The sequence below is a fragment of the Oryctolagus cuniculus genome, chromosome 1, assembly GCF_964237555.1.
Source record: "Oryctolagus cuniculus chromosome 1, mOryCun1.1, whole genome shotgun sequence".
Lineage (NCBI taxonomy): Eukaryota > Metazoa > Chordata > Mammalia > Lagomorpha > Leporidae > Oryctolagus > Oryctolagus cuniculus.
Window position 1 is genome coordinate 237,516,607 of NC_091432.1, and position 16,873 is coordinate 237,533,479.

The 16,873-nt window shown below is 71.8% G+C and overlaps 4 protein-coding genes across 7 annotated transcripts; 3 read left to right on the forward strand and 1 right to left on the reverse strand.

The window, feature by feature from the left end:
- Positions 1-466: 466 nt before the first annotated feature.
- TUBB4B (tubulin beta 4B class IVb) lies at positions 467-2,714 on the forward strand. The gene is made up of 4 exons (XM_051838903.2): positions 467-687; positions 1,025-1,133; positions 1,213-1,323; positions 1,527-2,714. The coding sequence occupies exons 1-4, from the start codon at positions 631-633 to the stop codon at positions 2,585-2,587; spliced, it is 1,338 nt and encodes a 445-aa protein (XP_051694863.1). The 5' UTR covers positions 467-630; the 3' UTR covers positions 2,588-2,714.
- Positions 1,566-5,588, reverse strand: CIMIP2A (ciliary microtubule inner protein 2A). 2 transcript variants are annotated; one of them, XM_051838905.2, is made up of 7 exons: positions 5,344-5,588; positions 3,925-4,139; positions 3,576-3,838; positions 3,367-3,493; positions 3,095-3,189; positions 2,878-2,995; positions 1,566-2,790 (listed from the first exon to the last, which is right to left on the reverse strand). In XM_051838905.2, exons 1-7 carry the CDS (start codon positions 5,397-5,399, stop codon positions 2,702-2,704), a joined length of 963 nt encoding a protein of 320 aa, XP_051694865.1. In that variant the 5' UTR covers positions 5,400-5,588; the 3' UTR covers positions 1,566-2,701. The 2 variants fall into 2 exon arrangements, with proteins under 2 accessions (XP_051694865.1, XP_051694866.1); XM_051838906.2 differs by lacking the exon at positions 5,344-5,588 and adding an exon at positions 4,651-5,083.
- Positions 4,139-8,113, forward strand: STPG3 (sperm-tail PG-rich repeat containing 3). 2 transcript variants are annotated; one of them, XM_070059647.1, is made up of 7 exons: positions 4,139-4,778; positions 5,762-5,892; positions 6,907-7,046; positions 7,147-7,281; positions 7,382-7,470; positions 7,556-7,832; positions 7,923-8,113. In XM_070059647.1, the coding sequence occupies exons 1-7, from the start codon at positions 4,725-4,727 to the stop codon at positions 8,054-8,056; spliced, it is 960 nt and encodes a 319-aa protein (XP_069915748.1). In that variant the 5' UTR covers positions 4,139-4,724; the 3' UTR covers positions 8,057-8,113. The 2 variants fall into 2 exon arrangements, with proteins under 2 accessions (XP_069915748.1, XP_051694868.1); XM_051838908.2 differs by lacking the exons at positions 4,139-4,778; positions 5,762-5,892 and adding an exon at positions 6,562-6,822.
- Positions 8,114-8,563: 450 nt separating this feature from the next.
- NELFB (negative elongation factor complex member B) lies at positions 8,564-16,155 on the forward strand. 2 transcript variants are annotated; one of them, XM_051838902.2, is made up of 13 exons: positions 8,564-8,936; positions 9,019-9,182; positions 9,908-10,007; positions 10,238-10,468; positions 11,010-11,195; positions 11,747-11,859; positions 11,959-12,061; positions 12,152-12,247; positions 12,489-12,631; positions 12,718-12,824; positions 15,220-15,361; positions 15,444-15,552; positions 15,633-16,155. In XM_051838902.2, exons 1-13 carry the CDS (start codon positions 8,835-8,837, stop codon positions 15,777-15,779), a joined length of 1,743 nt encoding a protein of 580 aa, XP_051694862.1. In that variant the 5' UTR covers positions 8,564-8,834; the 3' UTR covers positions 15,780-16,155. The 2 variants fall into 2 exon arrangements, with proteins under 2 accessions (XP_051694862.1, XP_051694861.1); XM_051838901.2 differs by having other exon boundaries at positions 8,621-8,936; positions 9,052-9,182.
- The last annotated feature ends 718 nt before the right edge of the window (positions 16,156-16,873 follow it).

Consider the following 16,873-nt stretch of genomic DNA (forward strand, 5'->3'; position numbering starts at 1 on the left):
CGGGGCTCTGCGCGGAGACCCGCGGGGCTCGCCACGGCCGTGCGGGCCCGCGCGCCAGCGTGTGCACCGCGGCGTGCGCCCCGGAGGAGGCGCGCGGGCTGGCCCCGGACCACGGGCTCGCGCGGCCCCGCCGAGGCCTGAGCTGTCGCAGGAGGCCCGGCCGGAAGCCCGCGCCCGCGCCCGCGCTCCCTAACGCCCCGCCCGCGCGCGTCTCCCGCTGCACTGCGGCGGTTACCAGGACGCTGACCCAGGACGGCCAATAGCGCCGGCCTGTCGGCGTGCTCCCGGGCGTCCGCCAATGAGAGGGCAAATCAATCATTTGAAACACCCAATGGACAGAGCACTGCAGCGCGAGGCGGGGCGGATTGTGATAGGGAAGCAGGGGCCCGCGTCTGACCAATAAAGAGCGGACATCGTTGGGAAGGTGGGCCTTAAGCAGCTCTATTGACAGAAGCTCGGCCAGTCAGACGAGGCCGCTCTGCAGCCTCGTTCTGGCGGCCCAATCCGAGGCTGGCGGAGGCGGGTGCAGGGGGTATATAAGCGTCGGCGGAGCGACGGTTGTAGCACTCTGCGCGCCCGCTCCTCCGTGTTCTTGTCGGTCTTGCTGCTTGTGCCGTCGCCGCCGTCGCCATGAGGGAGATCGTGCACCTGCAGGCCGGGCAGTGCGGCAACCAGATCGGCGCAAAGGTGGGCATTCGCGGCGCCGCGGGCCCGGCGCGGCGTTGCCGGGCGGGGCGGGCGGCTGGGAAAAATGGCGGCAGCGGCTGGGCGGGCGGCGTTCCCGCATTGCGGCTCCCGGAAGCGCAGCGCGGACCGCGACCGGGGCCGCCGGGGCCCGAGCCCGGGCGCCGGCTGCCGGCGGGGGCGGGCGGAGCTGCGGGCCCGAGCGCCGGTGGCCGCGGGCGCGCGGGCCCGGGTGGGGGAGGGGAGGGCCCGCCGCGCCCATCCGGGGCGGGGCCGCCCCGGGCGCACCGGCTGCGGTGACTCAGCCGCACGCCCGCCCGGGCGCGCCCGTGCCTTGCAGTTTTGGGAGGTGATCAGCGACGAGCATGGCATCGACCCGACGGGCACCTACCACGGGGACAGCGACCTGCAGCTGGAGCGCATCAACGTGTACTACAACGAGGCCACCGGTGAGCCCCCGGCCGCCCCCGCGCCCCCCGCCCGCGGCGCCGCGGCCGCCCGCGCGCTGACGCCCCGCTGTCCCCGCAGGCGGCAAGTACGTGCCCCGCGCCGTGCTCGTGGACCTGGAGCCCGGCACCATGGACTCCGTGCGCTCGGGGCCCTTCGGGCAGATCTTCAGACCCGACAACTTCGTGTTCGGTGAGCGGTGGGGGCCGCCCAAGGTCACGGCCCGGAGCCGCCTGGTGCCGCCTGAAGCGGCTTTGGGAGGGAGGCCCGGGAGCCGCAGGGGCGGGGCTGCTCCCGCACGGTCCTCCCCCGCCCCGGGTTGGACTTGAGCAGGGCTGGCGGCTGTGCCGGTGACCACGTGCCTGGCCCCAGAGTGACCACTTGTCCTCCTGCAGGCCAGAGTGGGGCCGGGAACAACTGGGCCAAGGGCCACTACACGGAGGGGGCCGAGCTGGTGGACTCGGTGCTGGACGTGGTGAGGAAGGAGGCGGAGAGCTGTGACTGCCTGCAGGGCTTCCAGCTGACCCACTCGCTGGGCGGCGGCACGGGCTCGGGCATGGGCACCCTGCTCATCAGCAAGATCCGCGAGGAGTACCCCGACCGCATCATGAACACCTTCAGCGTGGTGCCCTCGCCCAAGGTGTCGGACACGGTGGTGGAGCCCTACAACGCCACGCTGTCCGTGCACCAGCTGGTGGAGAACACGGACGAGACCTACTGCATCGACAACGAGGCCCTCTACGACATCTGCTTCCGCACGCTCAAGCTCACCACGCCCACCTACGGCGACCTCAACCACCTGGTGTCGGCCACCATGAGCGGGGTCACCACCTGCCTGCGCTTCCCCGGCCAGCTCAACGCCGACCTGCGCAAGCTGGCCGTGAACATGGTGCCCTTCCCCCGCCTGCACTTCTTCATGCCCGGCTTCGCGCCCCTCACCAGCCGCGGCAGCCAGCAGTACCGCGCGCTCACCGTGCCCGAGCTCACCCAGCAGATGTTCGACGCCAAGAACATGATGGCCGCCTGCGACCCGCGCCACGGCCGCTACCTGACGGTGGCCGCCGTGTTCCGCGGCCGCATGTCCATGAAGGAGGTGGACGAGCAGATGCTGAACGTGCAGAACAAGAACAGCAGCTACTTCGTCGAGTGGATCCCCAACAACGTCAAGACGGCCGTGTGCGACATCCCGCCGCGCGGCCTCAAGATGTCGGCCACCTTCATCGGCAACAGCACGGCCATCCAGGAGCTGTTCAAGCGCATCTCGGAGCAGTTCACGGCCATGTTCCGGCGCAAGGCCTTCCTGCACTGGTACACGGGCGAGGGCATGGACGAGATGGAGTTCACCGAGGCCGAGAGCAACATGAACGACCTGGTGTCCGAGTACCAGCAGTACCAGGACGCCACGGCCGAGGAGGAGGGCGAGTTCGAGGAGGAGGCGGAGGAGGAGGTGGCCTAGGGCCGGTCGCCAGCGCGCGCTCGCGGTGTGAACTCTTTATTGGCTCAGCGCCCCTGGCAGGGCCGTCTGCGTGCACCTGCCCCCTTCCTGTCCGCACACCACCATTAAAGCGTTTCATAGTGCCTGGCTCCGCCTCTGCACTTCCTTCTGGTAGGCCCTGCGGGTGCTGTTGCCAAAGGTCATGGCGTAGTTGTCCTGCATGGCTGCGGGGGAGGCGCGGCTGAGCTGGGCCGGCTGCGGGCCCCGCCCTGCCCCTGGGGTGCGGGAGGGCGGGCAGGGCTGGTACTCACAGGGGATGAACCCCATGTAGAAAGGGATCATGCCTTGGCTGTTGTAGATGGTGCTGCTGGACCAGTGGGCGCTGGGCAGCCTTTGGCCCAGGGCACAGCCCGGGTTTCTGAACAGAAACTGGGGGGGGCAGGTGGGTGCTGGCGCCCGTCAGGCAGGCAGAGCCCCCCCCAGCCTCCGCAAGCCGGGCCACAGGGAGCAGCCTTGGGGCGGTTGTACCTGCGTCTTGTCGAACTCGTCCAAGGCCTGTGTCACCCCGTCACGGTAATTCATCCCCATCACCCAGGCGAAGCGCGGGACGAAGCCAGCGTAGCCTGGGGGGGCACGCAGTCAGCCCAGCTTGATGGGCAGCCGTCCCCCGAGTTAGCCCAAGTTGGGGTCCCGAGACAGCTGGGCGGCAGAGGCGAGGACACGGCTGCGCCCTCCCCTGTCATCCCCCGGGGCCTGCGGGGGAGGGCGACCCCTGGACCAAGCCCCCTCCGTCCTGGCACCGGAGATGGCCTTGCGTTGGATCAGGTTGGGGTGGTCCAGCTGGGGCAGCCGCTGGAACCTGTCCACGTCGAGCGTCTCCAGGTGACGGGCCCGCGGCAGGCCCTCGTCCCTCCTGCAGTGGTACAGCTGGGGGGGACAGGGTGAGGTCACCCCCAGCTCCCCCCGTAGCTGGGTGGGGTGGGCGGGGCCTCTGCCGGCGTCAGGGTACCTGGTACTGGCCGGGGGCCTCGTGGAGGGGCGCGGGGTTCCTCCAGGCCTCTTCCCCGTAGGCCAGCCGCAGGCCGGGGTGTCCCCAGTCTCTGGAGTCCACCTTCCTCCCTGGTGGGCACGGCGGGTAGGGGAAGTAGGGCATGGAGCCCGCGGGCAGCGGCACATGTCTGGACACGTTCTGCGCTGCCGGAGGCTCCTCGGCGCCTGCCTCCTGGGGCGGGAGCCGGCCCAGGATCTCGAAGTTCTTGTAGGGCTGCAGACCTGCGTGACAGGGCCGTCGTGAGCGAGTGTGTGTGTGTGTGTGTGTGTGTGTGTGCACGCACATGCGTGTGGGGGTGATAGCTCACCCGTGTAGTGGGGGATGTAGGGTTCGATCAGGTCTCGGCAGGGGACCAGCGGGGGCTTGGACTTGCTGAAGTCCTCGATGAACTTGGGCTTGGAGATGGGGGACAGGACGGAGCAGGGGCTCTTGCGCACGCTGGGGTCGGTGAGCAGCTGTGCCGTGGTGCGCCCATAGGTGTTCCCAACCTGGTAGCGCAGCTGCGGGTAGAAGCCGGCATACCTGCGGGGGAGGGGGGCAGGGGGGCAGGGCAGCTGGTCTGGCAGCACCACCTGGGTCCGGCCTGGTCATCTGCCCGTCGGGGGGCCTGAGGCCTGAGCCCACAGCACCCCCCAGTGCTGACCTCGCTGCCTCCCGGGAGCCTCACTGTCGCCCCCCGTGCCCACCCTCGCTGCCTGCGGGAAGTGGAGGCAAGGGCAGGGTTGGCCCGGTGTGGCTGCAGGCCCAGCTGGAGGGACAGCGCCCAGGAAGGTGGGGGTGGGGTCTGGCCCAGTGACTGACCACAGGACCGGGATTGGGGAAGCAGGCAGGGGGCTGGGTGAGCTGAGTTTGCGGGAGGGGTGGTGTGGTGGTCGCACAGGCCCCAGGGATGGGGAGGGTGAGTTTGTCTTACTGGAAAAAAAGGACAAAGGTGTTGCTGTGGATTGGTTCCTGAGAGGAGGAGCGTGGTGGGGACAAGAGGCACGGAGTCACCACACAGACACAAAGGGACACAGCACAGATGGCAACTCACGGATGGTCACGCACAGCAACACGGATGGACCCGGCGGGCATTGCGTCACATCAAGTGGCACAAAAGTTTAGGAAATGAGACAGACGTCATCACACCCGTGTGGAGGGGGAGCCACGGCCGCCGCAGAGGTCAGTGCAGGCCGCAAAGGTGGAGGCGGGGAGAGGCGGCGGCCACGCTACGGGGCTCGGGGACACCGTCCACGCAGGGCTCCACAGGGCAGTGGCGGGCACCCTGTCGTGGTGCCTGCGTGCGGACAGGACACAGGGACAAGCCTGCCCAGGCCAGCAGGCGTGCGTGCAGCAAGGGAACAAGGCTGGGGCACGGGGTGGGCGCCCCGCCCTCCCTGGGGGAGTGCCCTCGGAGATGTAGCTGTGCGGACAGCGGGCAGCCGAGGGGACCCAGGCGGGCAGCCCACTCCGCGCTCGGCTCCCCTAGCAGCACCTGCTTAGCTGGCCTCGGCCAGCTGCTCGGCTGCCCCAGTTTCAGCTCCTGACAGACGCGCCGGCCACCTGGTGTGGCCTTGCTGGGCGAAGTGCCCGCAGGGAGGGGTGAAGCCGGCAGCGGCCGCCCCCGCCCGGCGGCTCCTCTGTTCCTGGGGCCTCCCTGGCTCCCTTCTTGGCTCCAGCCTCCCGGCGTCTGGCTGGGGGGCCTTCACGCGGGCCCCCGGCCTGCCCCAGAGCCCCCGGCTCTTACCCGGGGATATAGTGAGGTTCCGGGGTGAAGAGGCCATGCTTCTGAGTAGCTGTCATTCTCCTTGACTCTGCCCTGGCCAGCTCAGCCCCCTGCCCCCGGGGGAGCCATCACCTGGCAACCATTGTGAGGCCCCCACCCCCGCACTGTTGAGCAGCCCTGCAGGCTGCCCGGCTCCTGGCTGGCCTGCCCAGGGCACCCAGCACCCACCCTCCGCGGGCGGGAAGGTGTTAGGGTGTTAGGGTGAGGCAGGGGGCCCCGGGCGGAGGCTCAGAGCACTGCAGGGAAGGCCTGGCCAGTTCAGGGGGCCAGCAGCCCGCCCCCGGCTCCTCAGCCCTGGACCGCCAGTGGCCAGTGACCTACAGAGGGCAGTGTTTTCCGTTTTAGACAAATCTTGATTTTTGTTTGTGGGGGGATTCAGGGGCTTTGTAGCGTGAACTTGGAGCTGTCCAAGGACACACGAGGAGGTGCGGCCCCTGGCAGGAGCTGCACACAGACGCACACGGCCTGCAGCAAGGCCTGGAGCAAGGACGTCCACGCCACAGGCAACAGGTGGATGTCAGGCTGACCCGTTCCAATTCGAGCTGCTGGCCCGGCCCCAGGGGACGCCCCGGGTCCTGGGGGACCCTGTGGGGAGTCCGGTCCGGTCCAGATGGGGTGCTGTCGCTCCTGCTGCCAGGAATCCGCCCTGCAGGAGTGCTCCAGGACCAAGCTGAGACACACACGGTGTCCCTCATCTCCACCGCGGCCCCGGCCCCGGTGCAGTCCCGGTCACCCATTGGGAGCCACGCCATGTCCTCAGGCAGGCGTCCATCCACCCGGGACTCCACTCAGGGGCTGCAGGAAGGCACGGGCACAGGGGGACGGGCTCCTGGGAGGGCCCTGGACGCAAGGACTTGGGGCCAAGGTCGAGACCAGGGCTGGCAGGCTGGTCTGCTCCAGGGATGCCCCGCAGGGCCCTTGCTCTGTCCGGCTTCCCCGTCCTCCTCTGCAGGACCACCCTGTCCGTCCGTGACACACTCCGCTGGGCGCCTGTGGCTCCAGGGCCACCCCACTGCTGCTGTTCCGACGGCTGTGGCTGGGGTGGGCGTCTCCCCTCCACACGCCCCCAGGAGCCCTGCTGCAGGGGCCGCTGGCTCCCTTCCCTTCAGCTCCGGGTGCAGGGGAGGGGCAGGGGCCACCGTGCAGGAAGGGGGAGGGGCCACAGGGCGCCAGGGTGGGGGCGCGCGCGCGCGGGGTGTGTGTGTCCCTGGGTTGGCGCCTGCAGAGCTGGACAATGCTGCGTCCCTAGGGAGCCCCTGGCAACGGGGTGGGGGTGGAGCCACCCGCCAGTGAGGTCACAGTGCCCTCCCCCAAGGGAGCCAGAGACTGGGAGATGAATTTTGACCAGAAGGCGGTGAAATTCCTGGCAAATTTTTACATCAATGGAGGCAAACACTGGACCCACGGCCCCCTGAGCCAGAAGCTGCCGCGGCCGCCCCAGTAACCTCCGCGGGCGGCAGGCGGGGCGGCCTGGGAGGGTCGCCGGCAGGCCGGGTGGCCAGCGGCTGCCCGTCTCCCTTGCAGGTCCCAGTCAGCGGTGCTGTGGCTGGGCCCGCGGCCCGGGGCGGCCTGGGAGGAGGCGTGGCCCTCGCAGAAGCAGGCAGTCCCGGCTGCCCTGGGCTCAGGGGTGGACACTGCCTGTGCGGCCACCCTGAGGAAGCTGTGTGAGTGCAGCGGGGGTCTCGGCTCCCGCAGGCGATCGGGGGGCGAGGGGAGGAGGGGTCTGGTGGGCAGCCCCAGTCCCGAGCTGCTTCCTTCGGCCAGTGCTGGAGCGACGCCCCCCGCTGCTCACCGACCCGGAGGTGCCCGGCCCCGCCAAGTACCAGGTGCCCAGCGCGTCCGCGCGAGAGAGCTCCGCACACCCGCACTACAGCCTGGGACGCAGGCACCCCGGCCCAGGTGCATCCCCGCCGCCAGCCCCGCCCCGCCCCGCCCCGCCCGGCCCGGAGACCCCAGGCTATGCCACCTCCGCCCCTTCCCCTGCCCCCCTCCCCCGCAGAGGGCGGCGGCCGCAGGGCCTGGCAGACCGAGTGGCTGCGGAGCGAAAGCCCCTTCACGCACAAGGTGGACTTCAACCGCGAGCTCAAGGTGCGGCCGGCCCGCGGGGTGCGGGACGCGGGGGCTGGGCGGCGTGAGCGCGGAGCACGCCTCAGCCGCGTTCCGCCTCCCGCAGTGGCCGTCGCCCGCGCACTACCGGCCGCTCAGCGGCCCCGCCGCCCGCTCCTGCAGCGCCAGGGTCCCCCTTCCCGCCGCCATGGCCCCCGAGGGCCAGGCCCGCCCCGCGCCGCCGCGGGCGCAGCCGCTGGTGCAGGCTCTGGCGCGGGCTCGCGGCGAGAAGCGCCCGGACCCCGGCACCTACGACGTCGTCCCCGGGGACCGTCTGCGCAGCCCGCGCGCCCCCGCCTTCTCCATGCGCAGCGCGCGCGCCCCCGCCTCGCGGGCCGGCCCGGGTAAGGCGCGGGGCGCGGCGGGGCTGGGCGGCGGGCCCGGGCGGCGCAGCGCTGAGGTCCGCGGGGCGCCTCCTTGCCCTCTCTCCGCAGCCGGCGTCCCCGGCCCCGGCGCCTACCGCACGGAGCGGGCTCGCGACTCGCGCTTCCGCTCGGCGCCCGGCGCGCTCATCCAGGGCGTGCGGAGACCCAAGCGCCACGACACCGGCCCCTTCTGCGCGCTCTAGGGCCCCGCGTGGCCGAGGGCAGCCCGCGCCCCCATTACAGACGTACTGTTCCCCGGCTCCGCGCTGTGCCTTGTGCCCCTCCCGGCGCGCGGCGGGGACGCGGGGCGTGCGGGAGGAGGGGCAGCAGGCAGGCAGTGCGTGGCAGGGGCTGGGGTGGCTGCAGGTGCGTGGGCCGGCCGCCGCGGACAACCACGGCGGGTCGCTCCCGCAGCGCGCGCGGGTCTCCGCCCCGCCCCGTGGGAGGCACGCACGCAGCGCGCACCCTCCTCGACCACGCACGCTCGCGTAGGCAAGGCTGCGGGGAGGTCAGCAGCACCGCAGTGAAAGGCGCTCCAACGCCAGCTCCCGGAACGCGAAGCGCGGAGGGGGCGGGGCCGGGCGCCGGGGCGGGGCCGCGTGCGGCGGGCGAGGCCGGGCAGGGGCGGGGCCGCGTGCGGTGGGCGGGGCCGGGGCCGCGCCCACGGCTCGCGCGTCCTCCGGCTCCGCCCCCCGCGCAGGCCGAGGGCGGCGCTCCCAGGAACCCGTGCGCGGCCGCGGCGGCGTTTCCCGGGAGCGCTTTGGGTGGCGGACCAGGGCCGTGCGGGGCGGAAGTGGGCGGCCGCGGGCCGGTGCAGAGTCGCGCCGCGAGCGGGACCTGGGCGAGCTGGAGGCCGCGGGGGAGCGCAGCTCGGGCGGCCCCCGAGGCCCCGGGGAGCGGGCTTCCGGGGCGCCCGCGGCGGCCCCGGCGGAGCGCGGCGGGGATGGGGCGCCGAGCCGGCCGGGGGTCGGGGCCTCGGCCATGTTCGCGGGGCTGCAGGACCTGGGCGTGGCCAACGGCGAGGACCTGAAGGAGACGCTGACCAACTGCACCGAGCCGCTCAAGGCCATCGAGCAGTTCCAGGTGCGGCCGGGCACGCGGGCGGGGGCCGGGGCGGCGGGCGGACCCCCGCCTCGGGCCCCCGCGCTGACCCCCGGCCCCGCAGACGGAGAACGGCGTGCTGCTGCCCTCGCTGCAGTCGGCGCTCCCGTTCCTGGACCTGCACGGGACCCCGCGCCTGGAGTTCCACCAGTCGGTGTTCGACGAGCTGCGGGACAAGCTGCTGGAGCGGGTGTCGGCCATCGCGTCGGAGGGGAAGGCGGAGGAGAGGTGGGCGCGGGCGCGGGCTGCAGGCAGGCAGTGGGGCAGGGGCTGGGGAGGCTGCAGGCGCGTGGGCCGGGGGCGCGGGCTGGGGGCCGCAGGCAGGTAGTGGGGCAGGGGCTCCCCAGGCTGCAGGCGCGTGGGCGGGGGGCTGCAGGAAGGCAGTGGGTGGCAGGGGCCCGGGAGGCTGCAGGCGCGTGGGCGGGGGGCTGCAGGAAGGCAGTGGGTGGCAGGGGCCCGGGAGGCTGCAGGCGCGTGGGCCGGGGGCTGCAGGAAGGTAGTGGGGCAGGGGCTGGGGTGGCTGCAGGCGCGTGAGCCGGGGGCTGCAGGAAGGCAGTGGGTGGCAGGGGCCCGGGAGGCTGCAGGCGCGTGGGCCGGGGGCTGCAGGCAGGCAGTGGGGCAGGGGCTGGGGTGGCTGCAGGCGCGTGGGCCGGGGGCTGCAGGCAGGTAGTGGGGCAGGGGCTGGGGTGGCTGCAGGCGCGTGGGCCGGGGGCGCGGGCGGGGGGCCGGGGGCTGCAGGCAGGCAGTGGGGCAGGGGCCGGGGAGGCTGCAGGCGCGTGGCCGTGGGCGCGGGCGGGGGCCGGGGGCTGCAGGCAGGCAGTGGGGCAGGGGCCGGGGAGGCTGCAGGCGCGGGGGCGGGGGGCGCGGGCCGGGGGCCGGCCCAGGGCGGTCGCCCCGCAGCTTGTGCGGTGTCCGCCCCGCCCCGCGGGGGGGCTCAGCGCGCGCCGCCGCAGGTACAAGAAGCTGGAGGACCTTTTGGAGAAGAGCTTCTCGCTGGTGAAGATGCCGTCGCTGCAGCCGGTGGTGATGTGCGTCATGAAGCACCTGCCCAAGGTGCGCGGGCGGCCGGGGCGGGCCGGGGCCGGGGGCGGGGGCGCGCGGCCGGGGGCGGGGTCGGCCAGGGGCGCGCGGGGGCGGGGCCGGGGGCGCGCGCGGCCGGGGGCGGGGGCGGGGGCGGGGCGGGGGCGTCAGCGGCGGGGCGGCCGGGGCAGGGGGGCGGGGGGCGGGGGCCGGGGGCGCGCGCGGCCGCCCCGCCGCTGACGCCCCCCCCCCCTCGCGCGCAGGTGCCGGAGAAGAAGCTGAAGCTGGTGATGGCCGACAAGGAGCTGTACCGCGCGTGCGCCGTGGAGGTGAAGCGGCAGATCTGGCAGGACAACCAGGCGCTGTTCGGGGACGAGGTGTCGCCACTGCTCAAGCAGTACATCCTGGAGAAGGAGAGCGCGCTCTTCAGCACCGGGCTGTCGGTGCTGCACAACTTCTTCAGCCCGTCGCCCAAGACGCGGCGCCAGGGCGAGGTGTGCGGGCGGGGGCGGGAGGCTGCCGGGCCTGCGCGGCGCGTGGGCGAGGTGTGCGGGCGCGGCCCGGGTGGCGCTGGCTGGGAGCCGGCCCGGGGTTGGCGGTGGCCGGAGCCGGCCCGGGGTTGGCGCTGGCTGGGAGCCGGCCCGGGGTTGGCGCTGGCTGGGAGCCGGCCCGGGGTTGGCGCTGGCTGGGAGCCGGCCCGGGGTTGGCGGTGGCCGGAGCCGGCCCGGGGTTGGCGCTGGCTGGGAGCCGGCCCGGGGTTGGCGCTGGCTGGGAGCCGGCCCGGGGTTGGCGCTGGCTGGGAGCCGGCCCGGGGTTGGCGGTGGCTGGGAGCCGGCCCGGGGTTGGCGGTGGCTGGGAGCCGGCCCGGGGTTGGCGGTGGCCGGAGCCGGCCCGGGGTTGGCGCTGGCTGGGAGCCGGCCCGGGGTTGGCGGTGGCTGGGAGCCGGCCCGGGGTTGGCGGTGGCCGGAGCCAGGCCCGGGTGGCGCTGGCTGGGAGCCGGCCCGGGGCTGGCGGCGCTGACGCTGTGTGCTGCAGGTGGTGCAGGCGCTGACGCGCATGGTGGGCCGCAGCGTGAAGCTGTACGACATGGTGCTGCAGTTCCTGCGCACGCTCTTCCTGCGCACGCGCAACGTGCACTACTGCACCCTGCGCGCCGAGCTGCTCATGTCCCTGCACGACCTGGACGTCGGCGACATCTGCACCGTGGACCCCTGCCACAAGGTCGGCCTCCACGCCCACCTCGAGCTCTGTCCCTGGTAGGGTGGAGGAAGCAGCCCCGCCGCGCCCAGGCCCAGCTGTCCCCTGTCCCTGCAGCCCGGTGGTGCTGGCCCTGCCCCCCCCGAGCCCAGGGGCCTGCTGCTGGTGACGCGGGGCACCTGGCGCGGGGCTCCGAGCTGGACCCTCCTCTCCCTCGTTTTCCGTGGCTGTTGCAGCTGAAGACTGCTCCCTGGGTCTTGGGTCACCTGTGGCCACTTGTCACTGCTGTGGCCACGCCCCCTCCAGACAGGGGACACCATGGAGGCTCTCAGGAGCCTTCTGTCCTCACAGTGGTGCCCTGGGGACGCTGGGGGCGGGCCTCTGTGTGTTTCCTCTGTGAACCTGTGTAGCTGACGCACAGACGGGCAGCCTGTGCCTCTGCTGCCTGCTGGCCCTGGCCCTGGCCCGTGTCCGTCTGCCTGTGCCCTGCTCCGGCTCTGGCCCTTGTTCCGTGGCTGTGCCGGGTGGGGGCGGGAGGGTCTGGCCACGCTGAGCTGGTACACGTCCTCCCGCAGTTCACCTGGTGCCTGGACGCCTGCATCCGGGAGCGCTTTGTGGACAGCAAGCGGGCGCGGGAGCTGCAGGGCTTCCTGGACGGGGTGAAGAAGGGCCAGGAACAGGTCCTGGGGTGAGAGCGGCCGCGCCCCGCCCGGGCCACACCGCGGGCGCCTTCCCGGGGGCAGGGGTGGGGCCCGGCGTCCCAGCCCAGCACGCGGCTTCCTTCCAGGGACTTGTCCATGATCCTCTGTGACCCCTTTGCCATCAACACGCTGTCGCTCAGCACTATTCGGCACCTGCAGGAGCTGGTCGGCCAGGAGACGCTGCCCAGGGTGAGCCCAGCCCGGGCCAGGACTGCGGGCGTGGGCCGCGTGCGGGGCCCTGTGGCCGGCTGAGCGCAGCTGTGGCCTGTTTGTCCACAGGACAGCCCTGACCTCCTGCTGCTGCTCAGGCTGCTGGCCCTGGGCCAGGGGGCCTGGGACATGATCGACAGCCAGGTCTTCAAGGAGCCCAAGATGGTAACGGCGCCTGTGTGGGCCCGGGGCCTGGGTGGTCTTGGAGTCCCCTTGCTGTTCAGTACCTCCTGCCGGGAGGCGCCTGCCCACCAGGTGCCCGGAGGCCTGCTGGGCACGCGGCTGCTCCTTTCAGCCTGGGGCGGGACCCGTGGGCGCAGGGAGGCGCAGGGAGGCGCGGGGAGGCACGGGGGGGGGGGCGCGGGAGGCGTGGGGGGAGCGCGGGCTCACGGGCTTCCCCCTGCAGGAGGCGGAGCTGGTCACCAGGTTCCTGCCCATGCTCATGTCCTTCGTGGTGGACGACCACACTTTCAGCGTGGACCAGAAGCTGCCCGCCGAGGAGAAGGCGCCGGTCGCCTACCCGAGCACACTTCCCGAAAGCTTCACCAAGTACGGCGGGGCGGGGCGGGGCGGGGCGGGGGCGGGGGGGGGCCTCCGGAGGCCGAGCGGGCGCTGACGGCCGTGCCCCGGCGCAGGTTCCTGCAGGAGCAGCGCACGGCCTGCGAGGTGGGGCTGTACTACGTCCTGCACATCACCAAGCAGCGCAACAAGAACGCTCTGCTGCGCCTGCTGCCCGGCCTCGGTGAGCCCCTCGTGAGCCCCTCGTCCCCGCGGCCAGAGCGCCCTCGGCCAGGACGGGGTCAGGACGCCCGCTCCTGGTGGCTCCGCGGTCTCTGGGTGCGGTGTCCCTTCCTCCTGAGTGTCTGGGGGTCTGCCGCGGCTGGGGGGCGGAGCTCAGCGCCAGCTTCCTGCCCAGGCTCCCCAGGCTCGTGTCCTTGGCGGTGGATGCCACACTCGCGGTGTGGACCCCCTGAGCCGGGGGTTGGTCTCCTGGTGCTGCTGGCCGAGTCACACAGCGTCCCTCTGACTGGTAGCTGAGGTCAGGACACGAAGGGTCGGGGTCAGACGCAGTGGCCTGTGCCCTGCGGTGCCTGTGCGCCCCTTTCTCGGCTGGGGTGGGGGCGGGGTCGCCAGGGTCACCAGGGAGGCGCGCAGTGGACGCCGCTGAGAGTGGACGTCATTTGTGGAATTCTGTCAGCTCTGGGTGCTTTAAAGCAGGGTTTTATTGAAAACATTTTATGGCCGGCGCCGCGGCTCACTAGGCTAATCCTCCGCCTTGCGGCGCCGGCACACCGGGTTCTAGTCCCGGTCGGGGCTCCGGATTCTGTCCTGGTTGCCCCTCTTCCAGGCCAGCTCTCTGCTGTGGCCCGGGAGTGCAGTGGAGGATGGCCCAAGTGCTTGGGCCCTGCACCCATGGGAGACCAGGAGAAGCACCTGGCTCCTGCCTTCGGATCAGCACGGTGCACGGGCGCAGCGGCCATTGGAGGGTGAACCAACGGCAAAAGGAAGACCTTTTCTCTTTCTCTCACTGTCCACTCTGCCTGTAAAAAAAAAAAAAACATTTTAGAATGAGACAGGGTCCTCCTGTGCACGGGCTCCTTCCCCCAAATGCTGGCAAGAGCCAGGCGCCGAGTGCGCGTTCTGCGTGTGGGTAGCAGGGCCCGGCCACGTGGGCCGTCACCTGCTGCCCGCGGGTACACAGCAGGGAGCTGGGCTTGAGCCACGGGCTGTCCTGACCCCGTCCCAGATGCTGGGCCCTCTTCTCTTTATTGATTTAGTCGGTAGGCGGAATGACAGCTGGGGAGGGAGAGAGAGGTCTTCCACCACTGGCCACAACGGCCAGGGCTGGGCTGGGCCAGGCCAGGCCAGAGCCAGGAGCTCCACCCAGGTCTCCCACGTGGGGCAGGGGCCCAAGCACTGGGCCATCACTGCTGCTCTCCCGGGTCATAGCAGAGAGCTGGATTGGAAGTGGAGCAGCCGGGACTTGAACCAGCGTCCACATGGGATGCCGGCATCGCAGGCAGCAGCTCAGCCTGTGCCACGGTGCCGGGCCGTTCCATGTGTCTCAGACTTTTAGGAAGTGTGCATGTGTGCGTGGGTGTGTCAGGTGTTCTGTAAACGCACCTGAAGAGAGCGTGTGTCTGGCTCCCCGGCCGAGGCTGTGGTCTGGCGTGAGAAGCAGGAAGCCCAGTGCGGGCGCACCTGTCCCGGCGGCCAGGCCTGCCCTGCTTTCTAGCTGCTTATTGTGGGATTTGAACAAACACAGAGCCAGAGCATGCGCTGTGGCGAAGGGCCGGTGTCGGTGCCGTCGCTGCGTGCCGATGTCACCATGAGGGGCCCCCAGGGGCCGGCGCAGTGGCACAGCCGAGGCGCTGCTCACGGTGCCGAGGTCCCGGCAGAGTGCCGGTCTTCCTGCAGAGCAGCCGGGGGGGTCAGTGACAGCCGAGGGCGGGCCTGCCCCCACGGGGGGCCCGGGTGGGGCTCCTGGCTCTGGCTCCGGCCATCTGGGCCGTGAACCAGTGGGTGGACAATCTCTGTGCTCCACCTTTCAGATAAATAAATGTAACCCTTAAACTGACCACAGGCTGAGGTCCTGATGAGGCACGACTGCCGGTGGCCTCGAGTTAGCCGAGGGGGGTGTGGCCTGCTGGTTATGTAGAGGCGAGGGGTGTGGCCTGCTGGACCCATTCCGCTCAGGGCCTGAGTCTTGGGGATGCTGGGGTCATCGCGGGGTCGGGGTCAGATGGGGTCAGATCTGCCCTCTGCTCCCTGCCCAGGTGTGGCTCCCAGGTTCCAGGGGTGGGGGACCCTTGTGCTGTGTGGGCCTGGGCTGAGTCCTTGTGGAGTGAGGCTCACTTCATACTGTGTGGGGGTGGTCTCTGCCCTTGCTGGGTCCCACCACAGCGTGGGCCAGGCTGGTGCTGTGCGCTCGGAAGCTGTCCGTCAGCAGCCGTGGGCGGAGCCTCTGTCCTCTGCCCCGCCCCCCAGCTATAGCCCTGCATCACTGGGTGGGGTCCCGGCCCCCCACGCCCTGATCTCAGGACCCCCAGACGTGGGTGCTGCCGCTGGGCTCCCCAGGGCGGCCCGCGGGCGGAGGCGCCTGGGCCGGGCCTCACCCACGCCTGCGGGGGTTGCAGTGGAGACGTTCGGGGACCTGGCGTTCAGCGACATCTTCCTGCACCTGCTCACCGGCAACCTGGCGCTGCTGGCGGACGAGTTTGCCCTGGAGGATTTCTGCAGCAGCCTGTTCGACGGCTTCCTCCTCACCGCCTCGCCCAGGTAGGCTGCCGCCGGGGGGGGGGGCTGGGCGTTCCGGGGGGGCGTTCCGGGGGGGCCAGGGTCTGCTGCCCCTCCCTTGCAGGAAGGAGAACGTGCACCGGCACGTGCTGCGGCTGCTCCTGCACCTGCACCCCAGGGTGGCCCCCGCCAAGCTGCAGGCCCTGCAGAAGGCCCTGGAGCCCACGGGCCAGGTGGGTGCCGGCCGGGCGGCGCTGGCGGCGGGGTGTGGTGGGCCCCGCCGGGCCTGAGCGCCGACGTGGTTTTCCTGCAGAGCGGGGAGGCGGTAAAGGAACTTTACTCGCAGCTCGGAGAGAAGCTGGAGCAGCTGGACCACCGCAAGTCCAGCCCTGCCCAGGCCCCGGAGACGCCGGCCCTGGAGCTGCCCCTCGCCCACGTGCCGGCCCCGGCTGGGCTCTGAGGCCGCTGTGCAGCTGGGCTCCTTCCACCCTTCCCGCGCCTCCGCCCACCTGGGGCCGTGTGGGGGACGGTGGCTGCTGGGCACGGGAGATCTGGGTTCTGCCCTCGGGGGGCACGGGGGTTGGGGGTCCTGCCTTGCCTTTCAGGTGCTCACGGCTGGCCTGTGGTCTGGGGTGGAGCCCGGGTGAGGCTTCGGGGGATGGGGGGTGGAGGGGTCCACCTGCATTGCCAGACCAAAGCCGGACCTTTGCTGGGGTCTGGCGGTGGAGCCCTCCCTCCGTGTCCTGAGCCCACCTGGGCCCTGGACTCCCTGCTCAGCCCGGGGGCAGCGGCGCATGGGGAGGCCTCACTCATGTAAATAAAGGTGTTTTGGTACACAGGGGCGTGAGGTGTCTGCTGGTGTCGGGCAGTGCGGTGGACACAGCCAGCTCTCCTGGCCGTGGCCGTGGCTGCTCAGCCCGGGGTGGTTTATGGGCCAGGCCCACAGGAAGACCCCAGACCCCAGGGCTTGTCTCCGAGGGCCTGGTGATGGCCCCTCGCTGCCAGTGCCGGGGGTGTGCCCAGGACACGGCTCCCGCAGTGGCAGCTCCCAGTGCCCTCCTGGGTAACTCTGGCAGGGGAGGGCATGGCCTCCTTGAAGTGGAGCCCCTGGGCTGTCTCTGCCGCGCTGGCTTCACGTGGGCACCAGGGCGAGTCCCGGCTGCTCCACTTCCCAGCCAGCTCCCTGCTGTGGCCTGGCGGAAGTGGCGGAGTGGCCGTGCTTGGTCCCCGCTCCCACGTGCGAGACCTGGAAGGCGCTCCTGGCGTCAGCCTTGCCCCCCCCCCCCCCCCCGGTGTTGTGGCCGTTTGGGGGGTGAGCCATGGAAGACAGCTGTCTGCCTCAGCCGTTCAAGGAAAACCAGGAAAAGTGGAACCCCAGCCGTGGCTGCCCAGTGGCTGGTCCTCCTGCACCACTGTGGGTGGGGTCAGGAGCCCTCAGCCTGGCGCCCAGGGTTTGCCCCTCCCCCACACTGCTCAGGTGGGGACCAGGCCCTGTTGTCCTCCTCAATCTGCAGGGTGGGCAGGCGGGGCCCAGGGCCTCCCCGAGCGACTGTT